This window comes from Entelurus aequoreus, linkage group LG08 (assembly GCF_033978785.1).
Source record: "Entelurus aequoreus isolate RoL-2023_Sb linkage group LG08, RoL_Eaeq_v1.1, whole genome shotgun sequence".
Lineage (NCBI taxonomy): Eukaryota > Metazoa > Chordata > Actinopteri > Syngnathiformes > Syngnathidae > Entelurus > Entelurus aequoreus.
In genome coordinates this window covers 14776060-14796186 of record NC_084738.1, presented here as the reverse complement: position 1 = coordinate 14796186, position 20127 = coordinate 14776060, and the positions used below count along the sequence as shown (strand labels likewise).

The following is a 20127-nucleotide window of genomic DNA, read 5'->3' as shown; positions in this document are numbered from 1 at the left end:
TAGTGCAATTATGAAATACTCATTCATGTTGCTAAGCTGTAGCATGGCCATATATTTTATACAAAGATTTAGCCAAAATCTAAATGCAAAAACCACAAACTATCTCTGCTTACAATACACGGAACCAAAACGGTGTTACCATCGGTAACTCACGTCGCCACGCAAAAGGATACACACAAAATATAGGAAAACGGAACATTAGATCACCTGACTGGCGTGTCAAAAAAGTTAGTCCAAGACTGGCACACAATGCCCTCCATCTTGAATACGCCGGACCAATATTTTTTTGAGTTTTGTCTCCTTTGGTTTTTTGGACGTTCAGCGTCTTTCATTTCTTCCTCTTTTTGGGTTTTTAAGCAGTTGATGCTGTAAGAGCACGCGCAGGTATTGCGATCTTTCCAGGTGGGAGTTCGGCAGCCATGCTTTACTGCAATCAAGTTTGCTCACGCTTCACTATGTATCGTGTTAGCCAATGAGGAGGCTCCTTCGTGGGCTCTGCTCACCCCTCCTTTCTCTAAATCCTGTGCTTGGATCTGTAGGGGTTGACCGCCACAAGACAAATTATTTTGTCTTCCGGAGTTTTATTTACTAAAATACTTATTTGTAAGGCACAAACCTACATTTTTTTCAGAAATGATTACTGTATATACACACACTATATTTCCAAAAGTATTTGGCCACCTGCCTTGACTCACATATGAACTTGAAGTGACATCCCATTCCTAACCCATAGGGTTCAATATGATGTCGGTCCAACTTTTGCAGCTATTACAGCTTCAACTCTCCTGGGAAGGCTGTCCACAAGGTTGCGGAGTGTGTTTATAGGAATTTTCCACCATTCTTTCAAAAGCGCATTGGTGAGGTCACACACTGATGTTGTTCGAGAAGGCCTGGCTCTCAGTCTCTGTTCTAATTCATCCCAAAGGTGTTCAGGTCAAGACTCTGTGCAAGCCAGTCAAGTTCTCCCACGCCAGACTCTGTCATCCATGTCTTTATGGACCTTGCTTTGTGCACTGGTGCACAGTCATGTTGGAAGAGGAAGGGGTCCGCTCCAAACTGTTCCCACAAGGTTGGGAGCATGGAATTGTCCAAAATGTTTTGGTATCCTGGAGCATTCAAAGTTCCTTTCACTGGAACTAAGTTCTCCATTCAGTGATTATTCCATTGAGTTTCACTGTTACTTTGTTTAAGAATTATAATACAAATGTTGTATCGTAGTGGCATTACCACAGGTAACAATAATTATTACACTATAACAATAATTTGTATCAACAATGTAGGAAGAATGAATATACCAACAATGGTAATAGACAAAATACCAACAATGGTAATAGACAACATAGCAACAATGGTAAGGAAAGATTGAGCACATGTTAACACTTTGAGACAGAGTACAACAGCAGGTCAAATTAAAGACCCTCATTTCTATATTTGAACCAGACCCCATGTTTGTATAACAGTTTAAATCGAATAATAGTTTGGCATTGCTTGTGTTGTAAGTCCAGTTTGTTCCATAGTTTTACTCCGCATACAGACACACAAAAACGTTTACGAGTGGTTTGAGCTCTCGGCAATGAGAAATATCCAAAGCCTCTCAAATTATGAGCCTGCACTCGTCTTATAAAAAAACGTTGTAGATTAGGCGGCAATGATTTGTTAAATGCTTTATATAAGATTATTAATGTATTATATTTAACAAGGTCATCAAATTTGAGCATCTTTGATTGCATAAACAGATTATGAGTATGTTCTAAATAACCCACGTTGTGAATGATCCGCACTGCTCTTTTCTGTAATATGATCAGAGGATGAATTGTGTTGTGGTAAGTCAAATTCAATTGATGTGTTTGTGTTTTGTTTTAATGACATATAGAAGATATTATTAACATATTTCCAATTTGAAAAAAATATTGCAATATGCATTTTCTTGCATATTCTTCTTCCCATTCGCTGTCAGTGCTGGTTTCCGTTGTAGGTGCACCACAGGACTGCTTCTAAAATGCCCATAAAAAGTGGTGCATGTCTGCTGTTGGTTTGAAAACAGCAAATTGCCACAGGTAGTAAGGAGCATGATAACATGAATGTGCAGTAAATGATTGAGTGTCTCCACAGTGATACCCCATATAGTCAGTGACGTGCAGTCAGGGGAGGCAGGTGAGGCGGGGCCTCACGTGCCATCATGGAAAGAAAAAAATAAAATAAATTAATTAAATTGTCATATGTATCCAGTGATTATACTATAAAGTTATTTTCTATTTAACTTCACCAGTTTTTTAGATTATTTTTATTCAAAATCGCTGAATTTTCACATTTGCCGTTCAAATACTGAGAAGAGACTTGCGGTGAGTCAGCAGCCAGTTGAGCCTCACCATGGATTGCGCAATGACTCGGCTAACTGCTGGCCTGCTGTGCAGTGAGACTGTATTGCTATATGAGTTATATTATAAATGTCCATAGTTTAGTTAGCTGAGGTATATAATGTACAGTATATTTTGTCAACAACTGTATGTGTGTAACATATTTCTTGTGCTGAGTAATCATAAAATGGCTGCACTGGGTGAGGCTTGCAGTTCTCCCGCCTCATGGTGGTAGAGGGCGCTAGTGATCCCAGGGATCATTCTTGCGACTACTCGGCTGCAGAATAAGTGACAACAAGCAGCAACAGTTAGCAAGTGCAGCGGCAGCGATCGTTTATTTTTTCCTCTCGCCTGGACTTTTACCATGCAGGATTACATATCTAAAATAAAACCGTTTTTTAAACTGGACTTTCAATCGAAGCAGGAGGTAATAATTAAAGGAAGATCTCCATCGAGACAGAGAGACTTTTAAAACTGAAGAAAGATAAGGAAGACTTCTATAAACAAGTTATCGATGCTTTTATTCAGAAGGAGCGGCGCATGGACTTCATTTATAAGTAAAGGTCAGACCATAATAACGTTTTTTTTAAATTAAATGTGCTTTTTTGTGTGCTACAGTTTGTATGTGTAAAGAATGCTGGTATGAGCTTTTAAACATAACCCGTTAACTGCTGCCAATCAAATGGTGAATAAGATACTCTTTGGGGTTCATTTGTTTGTAAATCTGACTGTGATGAAGTCAGTGCCTCACCAGCCATGAACCTCACCGCACGTCACTGCATATAGTACGTGCAAAATCTAAATAAGGCGATCTGCGCCACTTGTCAATTGCCCATACAGTCTTAGTCGATCACACGCAATTTGATAGTTTGCACAAGCGAGTGGTTTTTGTATGGTAGTAACTCAGGCCTTCCGTATTTGTGAATTGGCTTCTTCTCTACTGCTGCGTATTTGCAGAGCCAACAGTAACCTCCCAGATAAATCTTCCATGAGAATCCCAAATGCCTCCTGACCGATTTGGCTTCAAGAGCCAATCTGCGTCCTCCATTATTTAGAACTTCATGAAAAGTATAAGCCACTTTCACACCCCCTCCGGCTCACTGGGACTCAGGTGGTAGAGGGTGAGGCTGGGGCGGTCGCTTACTTGTTGCAGCGGTAGAGAGCCATGCACGCCACTCCGAGAAGACAGATCCCCGAGGCGATGCTGAAGATGGACAACACCTGCCTCTGGTAGGTGTCACCGCTCTCTGCGGAGGGAGAAAATACAGTCCGTTGAATTTCCACAGTGACGCAAAGCAGCTGTGACTGGGAAGGGAACGCAAAAGTGGAGGAATTTGTCATGCATTAGCGTTAGGGTCGAGTTCTACGAGCAACACACACACTCTCCCGCAGTCCGCATTAGCATAAAGCCACCATTTTTGCTGTCGGTAAATGTCATGGTCTGGAGCAGGAGGCAGCATGTGCTAACTGAGGTGGGATAATCATTCCGTACGGACCAGCCGCCGCATGGACGGACCGACCCGCCATGTGCGTGTGACGGGGAATTAACGAATTCTGGCGGGGCTCCTTGTCAAGGTTTCTGCACAATCAGCACCAGAGACTGAAGGTCACAAAGCGGCTGGGTGATCCTACAAGCAACAATAGACAAGAACGTGGATCTCTTTGGCAGTTTTAGCCAAGCAGAGACTGAGGGCTTCATTAATAACATTTTAAAGAAATTATATTACTAATAATATTTGTATTAAAACAATTGTCAGGTTAGCGGGTTGAGTTGTGGTGAACGTCTTGCTGTGACAAATTTATAAATACATACAGTACAGGCCAAAAGTTTGGACACACCTTAATTAGGTGTAATCCCATTTCCTGTATTGGTAGCCACCTCTTTCTAGCAGTTGTATACTCTTTAGAATGCACAATTACGATAAACTGCTGTCTCACATTAGGATTGTGTATGATGGGTAAAATAAATAAGAAAAATCAGTTCCCACTTAAATATACAGTACAGGCCAAAAGTTTGGACACACCTTCTCCTCATTCAATGTGTTTTATTTATTTTCATGACTATTTACTTTGTAGATTGTCACTGAAGGCATCAAAACTATGAATGAACACATGTGGAGTTATGTACTTAACATAAAAATGTGAAATAACTGAAACAATGTTTTATACTCCTGCCTTCATAAGCCAGGAGTATACATGTACAGTAAGCTTTACACGTCTCTAGCTTCTTTGCTCATGTGCTTCCTCGCTCTTAGTGTTTCCCCTCCGTTGTGCTCATTGTGTCTTGTCCTGTGTTGTCATCCAGCAGTCCTTTGTCATCCCCTGGTTTCGAGATGTGTGTCTCGTCTCCCCGGATCCCCTCTGGACTACATGCTGCCTTCCTGGATCTCGACCTCACGCCTGCCCACGGACAACGACGCCTCGCTCCAGCCCCCGACCTCCTGCCTGTCCCTGAACCTCCGAGCCTGCCTCGCCCTCTCTGGACTTCCGCACCGATCTCAACACGCACCTTCAACACCACCCGGTAACACTCCATATATAATCGCTACACATAGTCACGCCTTATACATTTGGACTAGTCACACACTTCATTTATATATTTTAATAAACACGCTGCAAGCTAACGACGTCCATGCCTTTGTGCCGTCTCCTTCTCCCTTTGTACCGTTACAGTCAACATGACAACAATAGTCCTTGTTAGAATAATTGTATCTAAGTTATCACAAAGCTTTGTGTTTCAATGAGTTACCGGCGAGCAGACAAAAGCTGTCTTTGAACCTACCAAGAAGAAGGCTTGTAAAACTCCACTGTGTAGAGTGAATGAGTAAAACAACTTGCACTGAGCCTAGTCTATAAAATCCGCTACACCTCCCTGATACCGAAGTACATGTCAAACTACTTCCTTAACGTAAATGACCGCCATAACCACAACACCAGGGGGAGCTCCACTAACCACGTTAAACCCAGATTCCGATCTAACAAAGGTCTTAACTCATTCTCTTTCTATGCCACATCAATGTGGAATGTGCTCCCAACAGGTGTAAAAGAAAGGGCATCTCTATCCTCCTTCAAAACCGCAAAAAAAGTACACCTCCAGGCAACTTCAATCCTAAACTAACACCCTCCCCGGATTGTAAATAATCAAATGTAAATAATCAAATGTAGATACTTTTTCTTATGCCTTCTGATCTCTTTCTCTCTCTATGTCCACTACTTGCTGTACATATCCTACCAAGTCAGACCTACACTGTCTCAATGTCCATTTCTCTGATGATGCAATTGTTGATGACTGAAGTGCTGATATCAACCAAACCTAACCCCTCCCCACCTCCATATCCCACACCCCGGATTGTTAATAATGTAAATAATTCAATGTATATACTCTGATGATTAACTTGTGTGATGACTGTATTATGATGATAGTATATATCTATACCATGAATCGATTTAAGTTGAAAAACTTATTGGGGTGTTACCATTTAGTGGTCAATTGTACGGAATATGTACTTCACTGTGCAATCTACTAATACAAGTTTCAATCAATCAATCAATAGGATGGGAAGCAACATGAAGGTGTTCTGTTTCTTTCATGTATTGTAATCAACAGAATGGTATTGTCTTGACCCAAGAACTACAAAGCGAAGAGGAAGCAGGACCTGACTCCCCTACAGGGACCTCTTCTTTGAACTGTTTTACGACCTTTTCTGTGAACTGTTTACGACCTTTTCTTTGAACTGTTCTGTAACCAAAGGCGATGGCTGTTTATGACCTCCCCTCCCTTAGAAACAGCTGTTGCCATGTAATCGGGGAAAGTCCAAATATAAAAGAGGAGCCGTACAATCTTTCGTCAGAGCGTGTTGAGACACTGTGAGCTGTTTACGACCTTTTCTGTGAACTGTTCTGTAACCAAAGGCGATGGCTGTTTACGACCCCCTACCTTAGAAACAGCTGTTGCCATGCAATCAGGGAAAGTCCAAATAAAAGAGGAGCCGTACAATCTTTCGTCAGAGCATGTGTCTACGCGTTTCTCCTCATTGAGCTAAATTGAATTCTGTCTCTGTTTAATTCCTTGTTTCTTGTCTTGCTTAATAGATGTCATCAGTGTTTGAAGCCAAAAACACTTCTAACAGTGTGTATTCAGGGCAATGTCATGCAAAATATGGTTAAGAATGGCTAATACATTTTTCAAGAAAAATGTCAAATATAACATTGCAACGCTCCCAATCCATACAGCACCTTACTTTTACTCCAGACTTGTATTCAAGGCTGTGAGCTTTTGTGCAAATTGCAAAGTCAACAGGACAACGGCAGTAACGTGGTTAGTTACCTATGCTTATGCCAGAACACCCTGGGAGGTCTTTTGCCTCGTCTGCACCCGTTCAAGCCTAACTCGAGACGCTACACACGGCGACTGTTTTGAGTGCTTCCTGCGATCCGAATCCTCCCGACGACGTCTCTAGCAGAGTGCAGCAGTCATCAAGCTGCACTTTATTCCGAAAGACGTGTCCTCCCCGGTGTCAAGAAGTGTCACTGCCTTTAGCGTCAGTCAAGTGACCTCGCTCTGCTCCAAATCAAGCGCCGCCGCGCCATCTGAATTTCCTCTTTGTGAAACGAGCCTTTTTTAGGGGGGGGGGCAGGGGGTTGGGGAATCAGAGCTTAGAAGCACGGCAAAGCTGCTATGAATGGCCGGGAGAAAAAGCAAGACGCCGAATGCACGTAAGGCCATTACAGGCCTTTTCAAGCCTCATAGCTGGGAGGCACCCATGAAATGAGAAGTGGAAAATGGAGCCTTGCACGTGTGAGGATGGGAAGCTTCTCCGCGGGTTGCTTGTTTGCTCTGCACAAAAGTGGGAAAAAATATGAAAACCAGTGGGAATGTGTGTTGATTCATTCCCCCTGGACACGGAGCACTTGTCACTATGACTGGGGGGGGGGGGGAAGGGCGACATTGGCGTTTACACGTGTTTGCCTCCTGGAAAATGGGAATGTCGACCCATGCAGCTCCCTTTTGTATTCCCAACATGTACTTATCACATCTTTTTTAGCCCCCGTTGCATCACACACACGCCTGCTCTAATGACAAAGAGGCAGTATACACCTAATTCCCCGCTGCCGTGTTTCCATGGCAACTGGCCCACATTTTTTATTTTTTGTATTTTTTCCAAGGTGAGCGGCCCTATTCAGGCCCCGGAAGGTGCAATCGCACACGCGGCCATCTGATGCCGTGTCGCACGTAACGTAAAGACGAGGAATGTGTCTTACCCATGAACTCGATGCCAAGTTCATCCGCTGCTGGATGGCGACGCAGGTGTCGGGGATAGCGTGGAAAAAGAAGAAGAGAAAGACAAAACATGAATTCAACACAAAAAGGTAATGTAGACATCTTGACATAATATGTATTGTATGCAGTTTTGGGCTCTGTCAAGTGGTATTCATCACATAAAGCTAACACACAGGAAATGGCCCAAATCCAAACCAAAATAGTCGACTACAGTTTATGGTCTTTGTTGATTTCCGTGCATCCTGTCATGAATTTGTCTATACCGGATATTGTGTCGATCGGTCTTTTTATTTTAATTTGCCTAATGAGATAGGCTCCAGCGACCCCCTGCGACCCCGAAAGGGACAAGCGGTAGAAAATGGATGGATAGATGGATGTACATTTTTGCCAATGCTTGCAATATTTGGTCAATTTCACTCAGGATTGAATACAAAGTCTCCCTACCAACCCACCAGTGCCTCCATGGAAATGCCCCCCTCTACCTCAAAGAACTACTCACCCCCAAATCCTCCACACGACACCTCCGCTCCGGACAGGCTAACCTCCTCCAACCTCCGAGGACAAAGCTACGAACTATGGGAGACCGGGCTTTCTGCTCCGCCGCTCCCAGTCTGTGGCATGCTCTCCCTGACAACCTGAGGGCACCACAGACTGTGGATGCTCTTAAAAAAGGCTTAAAAACCCTTCTTTTTAAAAAATCCTTTTTATAGATGTATGCATACTAGTTCTAGCTATTAGTCTGTTCTAGTTTTTATTTTTTATTTATATATATATTTTTTGTTATATATTTTTTTTTATTTTTTATTTTTTCAATACACTGTAGCACTTTGAGGTTGTTTGCTCCATGTAAAGTGCTTTTTTTTTTTACAAATAAAATCTATTATTATTCAATTTCATCTGACATCACATGGACAAAGATAAGACCTTCTGGAGGAAAGTTCTGTGGTCAGATGAAACAAAAATTTAGCTGTTTGGCCACAATACCCAGCAATATGTTTGGAGGAGAAAAGGTGAGGCCTTTAATCCCAGGAACACCATGCCTACCGTCAAGCATGGTGGTGGTAGTATTATGCTCTAGGCCTGTTTTGCTTCCCATGGAACTGGTGCTTTACAGAGAGTAAATGGGACAATGAAAAAGGAGGATCACCTCCAAATTCTTCAGGACAACCTAAAATCATCCAACAGGCCAATGGCCTCAAACACACGTCAAAAGTAGTAAAGGAATGGCTAAATCAGGCTAGAATTAAGGTTTTAGAATGGCCTTCCCAAAGTCCTGACTTAAACGTGTGGACAATGCTGAAGAAACAAGTCCATGTCAGAAAACCAACAAATTTAGCTGAACTCCACCAATTTTGTCAAAAGGAGTGGTCAAAAATTAAACCAGAAGCTTGCTAGAAGCTTGTGGATGGCTACCAAAAGCGCCTTATTGCAGTGAAACTTGCCAAAAGACATGTAAGAAAATATTAACATTGCTGTATGTATATTTTTGACCCTGCAGATTTGGTCACATTTTCAGTAGACCCAAGTTTGGTTCATAAAAGAACCAAACTTTATGAATGTTTTTTGTGACCAACAAGTATGTGCTCCAATCACTCTATCACAAAAAAATAAGAGTTGTAGAAATGATTGGAAACTCAAGACAGCCATGACATTATGTTCTTTACAAGTGTATGTCAACTTTTGACCACGACTGTATGTCAAAAATATGACTGATTCAGTTGCACCTGCAAGCAAATGGACGACGACCAAACACACTCACCTAAAATCTGTAAATTTTCGTCGGTGCCTACAAATTGTTGTGGGCTTTCCCGTATCCTAAAGGCACAACTGAGTGAGTCATTGCCGGGATTGCACCAGGGATCCTTACAGTTTTCATCAGAATACACTCGCATGAAAAAAATTGGCCTGGATTTTTAATTTGTGAAAAAGGCAATTTAGGTGCAAACTAGACCAAATTTCATGCCAATCAGACACACTGGTGTTGGATGATAATACTTTATAACTTACCAGGGAGCACTAAAATATGTAATTTTCATCATAATACACATTCTTGCACAATTTTCTAGTGTGCTAAAGCCAATCAATAAGGCGTCTTAGTTGGGATAATAATATCAGGGATGTTCCGATCAGAGTCAGGGTTTCCCCCAATTTAAATGAACATGGTGCGCCGCCAAGTCCTTTTTTTTTTACCGCTACACCTTGAATATACTTTTTTTTTAATCTATTACTTGAAAACCAATTAAAGTAATATAATATATTGTAGCCCCCAGAAGAAATCACACAAAGTATGTTGCTATTTTTAACTTTTATTACCAATCTTATGATAACAAACACCAGGTTTTATCTCCCGTGTACACACTTTCGTCTCTGTAGAGAGAGCAACAACACTTCCTCATTCTCCGCCAATTACCTTTCAGGCACGGACGATGTGTTGGCAAACATGGGAAAAACCGACATCGAATCCAAACCACACAAACATAAAGCATTAACGTTAGCTGGACGTTACTAGGGATGTCAGATAATATCGGTCAGCCGATATTATCGGCCCATAAATGCTTTAAAATGTAATATCGGAAATTATCCGTATCGGTTTCAAAATGATCAGTATCGGTTTCAAAAAGTACAATTTATGACTTTTTAAAACGCCGCTGTGTACACGGATGTAGGGAGAAGTACAGAGCGCAAATAAACCTTAAAGGCACTGCCTTTGCGTGCCGGCCCAGTCACATAATATCTACGGCTTTTCACACACACAAGTGAATGCATACTTGGTCAACAGCCATACAGGTCACACTGAGGGTGGGTGTATAAACAACTTTAACACTGTTACAAATATGCGCCACACTGTGAACCCACACCAAACAAGAATGACAAACACATTTCGGGAGAACATCCGCACCGTAACACAACATAAACACAACAGAACTAATACCCAGAACCCCTTGCAGCACTAACTCTTCCGGGACGCTACTCTTCCGCATCTCAACCTCCTCATGCTCTCTCAGGGAGAGCATGTCCCAAATTCCAAGCAGCTGTTTTGAGGCATGTTAAAAAAAATAATGCACTTTGTGACTTCAATAATAAATATGGCAGTGCCATGTTGGCATTTTTTTCCATAACTTGAGTTGATTTATTTTGGAAAACCTTGTTACATTGTTTAATGCATCCAGCGGGGCATCACAACAAAATTAGGCATAATAATGTGTTAATTCCACGACTGTATATATCGGTATCGGTTGGTATCGGAATCGGTATTCAAGAGTTGGACGATATCGGTATATCGGATATTGGCAAAAAGCCATTATCGGACATCTTTAGTCGTTACAGTATGAATTGATATATATAGCCTATTATTTGCGGACTATTGACAAGTGATGTACCGAAAACTTTGACCCCCAAAACCGGATTTAAACAAAAACGTATGGCTTTGTCTGGAGCGTTGTCAGCATGTCTGTGATGTGGACGTGATTTCCATATACATTGCAGATATACCTGCGGAGAGTCATCTACAAAATGTGCAAATATTAAGAAGACAGTGGCGGCTTTTAAGGAGAGAAACTAGAGCAACAGCGCCAAGCAAATTTGACGTAAATGCTCGCTGCGGCTCTCTTCTTTCGTCAGGGACATCGAGGGACAGAAGTCGAGTCTCTAAACACGAGTACATTCTAAAATAACACCAGGAGAAGATGCGAGATTTGTTGCTAGTTGTTTTTTAATTTTTAAAAAGTCATTAAAAGTCTGTAAACACTTGAAAAAATCTCAACAAAGTACCTTGTACAAAAAGCAGCAACAATTATTTAAAATACGGCAAAATAATAAAAACATATGTTAATACAAAATCATAATAACACATTTGCTTTAAATGTATGCATACATTTTTTGAGCCTTTTTTTTTTAGAGAAAAACATATCGTTATAGAAAATTATGCAAATTACTCGATGGTGTCATGGTAACCACGCCCCAACCGCCCCAGGCACCTTGGCAGTTTCGGGGAAACCCTGAGGGTTTTATGCTGCCGATTTCCATACCAATTATCCATGAGTGAGATCGCCCAATACCAATTTCATGTATTCAGTATTTTTTTATGTATTCATGTTGACAGTTTAACAATATCGACACAATATTTACACTAATTATTTATTCTATTTTATTGCATACACGAGGTTGAGAAAAACTAAGTAAATAGTACACAGTAACCAAACAGGTTTTTAAAAAGAGAGTAATATTTTATCTGAGTTTTTAAATTAGTTTGCTCATTGATGATTTGTTTGGTTTTATATTGTGTAGTTATATTTATATGGTAATTATTATTCTGTGACTGTAAATTGTTTGCTTGTTTTTTTATTGATGCTTTTATTTTTTTCTGTATTGTGTAGTTATAATTATATGCTTTTACTTGTAATTGTATTGAATTGTGGACCCCAGGAAGACTAGTGGGTTGTTGAGGCAACCAGCTAATGGGGATCCTTAATAAAAATAAAAAAAAATCAAATCAAACAGAAAATACTATCTACCAGTCTTTTAAATCCTTTGCTTTTTCCCCTTAAAGTCATCCCGTGTACAGAGAATGATTCCCCGAGTTAGCTAACATTATCAAAAACAACAACATGGGCTCACCACTTAGTGAGTTTTGGGAGGTCCGTGCCCTGGAAACCCTACACACCTGCATTTATGCTCATGCTTGCAAAATTTGCAGATTTTCGACTCAAAAAGTCAATGTAGTTGCTATGGTGTTAAAATTAATAATAATAATAAAAAATAAAGAATATTATGGCAAGAAGAAACAAACACCCTGGACAAGTCCCCACCTCATCAACCAACACAGACAGACAGACAACATTCTCTTATTATTATAATCAAATGACGGCAGTCATTTCCATGACATTATTTTCTAATATAAGTGTTTAGGTCCACTTACAATGACAATAACAAAAAATATTGTTTTTCATGAACTGTGTACTTGTATTGTTTGTCTGGGTGGAGGTCCTGCTTTGGAAATAATTTTTACCCCTTTCAGACATTGCATTTAGTTCCCATTAAAACATTCACACGTTGCACAATGAGATGTAAGCAGGGGATCATGTGTACATTCCTGCAACTTCCTTTTTTATTAGTATTTATTTAATATACTAACAGAATTTCATGATTAATATTTATAAATTAAGATTCCTAATAATTGACACTAGAATAAGCACACATTTGATTGGTAAATCATAGTGTAACGACCTGGACTGACACTTTATGTGTGGTGTTTGAGTTGTCCAACTTTTTGTGTGTCTGTAAACGCATCACTGGCTAAGTGCCATATGGGCATGTGTTGGCGCAAGTGAGAAAGAGCGAGCGGTACAAGGAGTCGAAAAGCAGGAAGGGGCACTGGAGCCATACCCGGCCAGCAGAGAAATCATCGGTTCTCACTTTTTTAACTCACAAAGAAAAAGTTCAAATATTGTATTTATTTATTTTTCCACATTTAATATGTTCTTTACAATTATTAGAATTTACGCACTGCCACGTGAGGTACGTTTTAAATGCTGATGCGGGTTCATTGATTTTTAAATGTGCCGAAATATAGCCTGTTTTGTACACTGTTGAGGTCAGTAGTGTACAAGTGTGTTTCTGTATAGCACAGTGGTTCTTAACCTTGTAGGAAGTACCGAACCCCACCAGTTTTATATGCGCATTCACCGAACCCTTCTTTAGTGAAAAATAACATGTTTTTTTCTTAATTTAATCTTATTTTATGAATAATAATCATGAAATGATGTTAATTATATCAAAGACATACTAATAAAGATATATTTTACAAACAGAAAGTTACAGGAATGTACACATGATTCCATGTTTACATCTCATTGTGCAACATGTGGATGTTTTAGTGGGAACTAAATGCGATATCGGAAAGGGGTACAAATTATTTCCAAAGCAGGAACCCCACCCAGACATAAAATACTAGTGCACAGCTCATGAAAAACAATATTTTTTGTTATTGTCATTGTAAGTGGGCCAAAACACTTATATTAGAAAATCATCTCATGGAAATGACTGCTTTCATTTGATTATAATAATAAAACATTTAACTTGTTATTTAGTCAGGTTTGGGACAGGTGTGCTGCTGGTGTGGCCACAGTGCATGTGCTCGTCTGACGTGTCTCACATGTTTCTTCACTGAATGCTCAAGGAGTTTTTACGTTTGCTCACGCATATGGAAAATTAGAGGGAACATTGTTTGGGGGTATCCATAATACGTCGATAGGGAGAAGTTTTTATTCACACGATGAGTCGGGTGTGTCTTGACGTCCGCCGAACCCCTGAGGCCGACTCACCGAACCCCTAGGGTTCGATCGAACCCAGGTTAAAGGCCTACTGAAATGAATTTTTTTTATTTAAACGGGGATAGCAGATCTATTCTATGTGTCATACTTGATCATTTCGCGATATTGCCATATTTTTGCTGAAAGGATTTAGTATAGAACAACGACGATAAAGATTGCAACTTTTGGTATCTGATAAAAAAAAAGGCTTGCCCCTACCGGAAGTAGCGTGACGTAGTCAGTTGAACATATACGCAAAGTTCCCTATTGTTTACAATGATGGCCGCATGAAGTGAGAGAGATTCGGACCGAGAAAGCGACAATTTCCCCATTAATTTGAGCGAGGATGAAAGATTTGTGGATGAGTAAAGTGCAAGTGAAGGACTAGTGGGGAGTTGAAGCTATTCAGATAGGGAAGATGCTGTGAGAGCCGGGGGTGACCTGATATTCAGCTGGGAATGACTACAACAGTAAATAAACACAAGACATATATATACTCTATTAGCCACAACACAACCAGGCTTATATTTAATATGCCACAAATTAATCCTGCATAATAACACCTGCGTGTTTGTTATGCTAGCTCCTAGCTCCTCTGCTAGCTCCTAGCTCCATAGAACACGCCAATACAATTCAAACACCTGATCAACACACACAATCACTCAGCCCAAAAGACCGTTCACCTAACCCAAGGTTCATAAAGCTTATATATTTTTAAAAAGTTACGTACGTGACACGCACGTACGGTACGGTACGTGTTATGCTAGCTCCTAGCTCCTATGCTAGCTCCTAGCTCCATAGAACACGCCAATACAATTCAAACACCTGATCAACACACACAATCACTCAGCCCAAAAGACCGTTCACCTAACCCAAGGTTCATAAAGCTTATATATTTTAAAAAAGTTACGTACATACGCAAAAAAAAGTTGCGCACATACGGTCAAGCGATCAAATGTTTAGAAGCCAAAGCTGCATACTCACAGTAGCACGTCTGCGTCTTTGTCATCCAAATCAAAGTAATCCTGGTAAGAGTCTGTGTTGTCCCAGTTCTCTACAGGCGTCTGTGTATCGAAGTCAAAAGTCCTCCTGGTTAGAGTCTCTGTTATCCGAGTTCTTCCATCTTGACTGCATCTTTCGGGAATGTAAACAAAGAAGCGCCGGCTGTGTACTGTTGTGGCTGACTACGTTCGAAAGATACGTCCATTTCGCACCGACAACTTTCTTCTTTGCTTGCTCGGCTTCCTTCTCCATAATGCAATGAACATGATTGAAACAGATTCACGAACACAGATGTCCAGAATACTGTGGAATTATGAAATGAAAACAGAGCTTTTTCGTATTGGCTTCAATGTGGAAGGCATACCCGTGTTCGCCGGTCTACGTCACGCGCATACGTCATCCTCAGAGGCGTTTCGAACCGGAAGTTTAGCGGCAAATTCAAAATGTCACTTTATAAGTTAACCCGGCCGTATTGGCATGTGTTATAATGTTAAGATTTCATCATTGATATATAAACTATCAGACTGCGTGGTCGGTAGTAGTGGGTTTCAGTAGGCCTTTAAGAACCACTGGTATAGCATTTCTCCAGTCGTGGTCATGTGATGACATAAATTATGGTATTTTGAGAGGTATTTATTAAAGTCGGACAAAGTAGGACATCACTGGTATGTTTTAAAGTGGATGTGCACCAAACTTTTGTGGGTTCTTGCTATGCACAGTAATTGAATTCGACTGTGTTTTTTTGTTTTTTTGCGTAATCCTGCTAGCTGACTGACACCAGCCAACCAACACAAGTCTCTGAAATTCACCTTCAGGGAGATAAGAAGAAGAAAAAAAATCATCTGTTTAGCAGCGAGTGCCGATGCAGCAGCTTTGAATGAAAACACGCGAGTGGCTGCGAGGATTAGAGTGAGGTTGGTGAAAATAAAAGTTGAAAAATGACACATCGTAAAGCTTTATGTCAATGCTGGCTGCTACTGCTTTGTAAATACTTTTTTTCTTCTTATATTGATTTGAGCTGCAAGCGTCGCAGTAATCGTTCCCCCTTCCGTCTCGCACGCTGCTAGCTGGAGGATGCATGGCGCTATCTCACATAGGCATGTATCACACACTCCGACATACGCCCTCAAACAGCTACGCTGCGTCCCACTGCTGGAAGAGGGCAAGGGGCCTGGGGGGGCTGATAAAAAAGCAGCACTCGTGTTCCCCCATCCCGACAGTGCCCCCTTTTTTTTCATGTCGCTGTAATGTAATCTCATTTAAATGAAAATGAAAGTCCTCACTAGTAATTGCTTTTCTGACAGAGGTGGGCTCGCTCTTAAATAGAATGCGGCTTGCTGAGCTACCGACAGTTTATTTGGTGCTTTTGGCGCTCTTTGAAAAAAAAAAAAAATCACGGATTTTGATGACGGGAATCTGTCAGCAGGCATAGCTTGTAAAAACTTGGAGAAAGATAGTAAAAACGGTTCTCGGAAGTGAAGTGAGATACAGATAGTGCGGAGTTCGGTGGACTTTTTGGGAGGATCCTAATGTGAAGATAGTCAGCTTTTAATGGAAAACATTTTTGCATTCAATTTAGAGTACTTTCATTCTTTGGTTGAAGTTGGCAACCTCCAGTATTTATGTCAGAAACATCATCTAAATTGAAAAACTGTCATTATGTAACTCAGCATAATGTACTGCAACACAAAATGATAAAATGCAATGCAAATCCATGCAAACACATGGCACACTGACAAAGCTTAACCTATTGTTACTATAACAATCTACAAGGTTAATGTAGGTTGCTTCTCTCTCTTCCCCTCCATTTTTCGGCATTCTTTCGTATCTCAAGCTATCATTACGTATATGTATTGTTGCATTTGAACAATTGTATTGTTGATAATAAAGGTAAAGTATTGGTATTGTTTATTATCAATAGCACTATTTCTATTGGTATTCATATTGCTTCATTTTTAATGTAATAATGCTCATTGTCATTTCTGTATTATTTTTTTCACTAACTGCTTATTTGCTATTACTTTTACCATCATATTTGTACATGTAGTATTTGCTGATGTTGCTCTATTGTTGTTGTTGTTGTTGTGTTTGCTGTTGTTGTTTTTGTCTCTCTGTCTAATCCCCCTCTTGTCCCCACAATTCCCCCCTCTGTCTTCCTTTTTTTCCTCTTTCTATCCCCTCCTGCTCCGGCCTGGCTGCACCAAATGATAATATAAATACATTTAATAAAGTCAAATACACATAAGGCAACAAGAGAAGTATCCTACACTTCTCTTTTGTAAAGTAAATCTGAACAGCCGATATGGGCATCTACATCTACTATATGATTTGCCTGAGAAGCTGGGCAGGACATTATAGAAAAAAAACAACAACAAAAAAACATGATAAAATGCAATGCAACATAATGCGATGTAACATGATGTACTGCAATGCAACGTAACATAGTGCAAAGCAATGTGGTACAATGCGATGTAGCGTACTGCAACACATCGTAATGTAATGCAATGTAACGTACTGCAACACATCGTAATGTAATGCAATGTAGCGTACTGCAACACATCGTAATGTAATGCAATGTAGCGTACTGCAACACATCGTAATGTAATGCAAAGTAACGTACTGCAACACATCGTAATGTAATGCGATGTAGCGTACTGCAACACATCGTAATGTAATGCAATGTAACGTACTGCAACACAACGTAATGTAATGCAATGTAACATAATGCAATGTAACATAATGAATTGTGACGCAACGTAATGTAGTGCATCGTGATGTAATGTACTGCAACACAACGTGATATAATACAATGCAACATAATGTATTGCAATACATTGTAGTGCAATGCAATGTTATGTACTACACCGCAGTATAATGTACCACAATGCATTGTAATGTACCGCAACACAAGGTAATGTAACGCAATGCAACATAATGTAGTGCAATGCAACTTAAGGTGATGTAGTGCAATGCAACATAATGTAATGCAAGGCAAGTTAAGGTAATGTAGTGCCTTGCAATGTAGTGCGACGCGATGCAATGTACTGCAACACAAGATAATGTACTGCATAGCAACATAATGTACTGCAACACGGTGTAATGTAACATGACATAACATAATATACTGCAACACACAACATTTAATACAATGCATCATAATGTATTGCAAAACAAATGTAATGCAAAGTGGTGTAATGCAATGTAATGTACTACAACACAACATAGTGTACCACAATGCATTGTAATGCACCGCAACACAACGTAATGTAACGCAATTCAACATAATGTATTGCAATGCAACTTAAGGTAATGTACTGCAATGCAATGTAGTGCAATACAACATAATGTAAGGCAACGCAACTTAAGGTAATGTAGTGCAATGCAATGTAGTGCAATGCGATGTATTGTACTGCAACACAAGATAATGTACTGCAATGCAACGTAATATAATGTAATATTACACAACATAACATAATGCAACACAACGTAATTTAATGCAATGCAACATAATGTATTGCAAAACGATGTAATGTAATGTACTACAAAGCAAAATAATGTACCACAATGCATTGTAATGTACCGCAACACAACGTAATGTAACGCAATGCAACTTAAGGTAATGTAGTGCAATGCAATGTAGTGCAATGCGATGTAATGTACTGCAACACAAGATAATGTACTGCAATGCAACGTAATGTAATGTAATATCACACAATATAACATAATGCAACACAACGTAATTTAATGCAATGCAACATAATGTATTGCAAAACAATGTAATGTAATGTACTACAAAGCAAAATAATGTACCACAATGCATTGTAATGTACCGCAACACAACGTAATGTAACGCAATGCAACTTAAGGTAATGTAGTGCAATGCAATGCAATATACTGCAACGCAACATAATGTACAACACAACGTACGCTTTTGTTCACAGGTCAATTCCAATTTTTTCACCCCTATGTGACCTGCAGCCGATTTTCTCATCTCAATGTGAACAGTGCAATTCCTAATTTTTCAAAGTTTTCGTATGTGGATATACATGAGGTGGGTAAGCGGTGCAAGCGCAGTGCGAACCCTCCTGTCACATTCATCCAACCAATGCGTCCGCAAATAGCGATGTAATGTACTGCAACGCGACATAATGTACTGCAATATACGGAAACAATGCAACACATCGTATTACAATATAACGTAATGCAACATGATGCAATGCAAGATGACCTCCTATACCAGGGGTCGGCAACCTTTACCACTCAAAGAGCCATTTTGGCAAGTTTCACGAATTAAAGAGAGTAATGGGAGCCACAAAAAAAAAAAATTAAATTTAAAATGAAAAACACCGCATACAGAGCTTAAATGCTTTGTGCTATGTTAACCAGGGGTCTCAGACACACGCACCGGCACACACTTTCATGTGGAAATTTGATGTTAGTGCAGCCCGCGAGTTTTGAATAATTGGCGCTTGACAGCGTCATACTCGCCAACCCTCTCATTTTTCCCGGGAGACTCCCGAATATCAGAGCGTGATGACACTACATTTGGCGCCCTCTACAGTCTGCCCTAATAGTGTACCTGCTCGACCACATGTAGAATGCAGTTTCAGTTTGCTCACGTAAGTGACAGCAAGGCGTACTACCTCAGCAGCCACACATCTTACACTGACGGTACCAATACCCAGAATCCCATGCAGCCCTAACTCTTCCGCTCAACCAACGCACGGAGGGGGGGGGGGGGGGGGGGGGGGGTTGATGTGTGGGGGGTTGTGGTAGCGGGGGTGTATAATGTAGACCAGAAGAGTTAGGGCTGCATGGGATTCTGGGTAATGGTTGTGTTGTGTTTATGTTGTGTTACAGTGGGATGTTCTCCAGAAATGTGTTTTTCATTCTTTTTTGGTGTGGGTTCACAGTGTGGCGCATATTTGTAACGTAACAATGTTAAAGTTGTTTGATACGGTACGGCTACCGTCAGTGTAAGCTGCGTGGCTGATGAGTAAGTATGCTTTGCTGTCTCCCGTGTGTGCAAGTAATAACAACATACAACATGTGGCTGGACTGGAACGCTGTTTGTAAATGCTATAGAGGACAATTACTGCATTGCAATTAGGGCACGTCCTTTATTTAGTAATTACAGTGGAAATAGGATTATTTTTTACCCTGGGAGTAATCTATG

The 20127-nt window shown here is 40.4% G+C and overlaps 1 protein-coding gene across 2 annotated transcripts in view; it reads right to left on the bottom strand.

Moving 5' to 3' along the window:
* The window catches only part of nrg3b (neuregulin 3b), a 614555-nt gene that overhangs the window by 75379 nt on the left and 519049 nt on the right, over window positions 1–20127 (bottom strand). The window contains exons 4-5 of one of the 2 annotated variants that reach the window (XM_062055657.1): window positions 7620–7646; window positions 3502–3604 (exon numbers count right to left, since the gene is read on the bottom strand). In XM_062055657.1, coding sequence (XP_061911641.1) covers window positions 3502–3604; window positions 7620–7646 — 130 coding nt within the window. Of the gene's footprint in view, window positions 1–3501; window positions 3605–7619; window positions 7650–20127 lie in introns of both variants that reach the window. The other variant, XM_062055656.1, reaches the window with a different exon arrangement.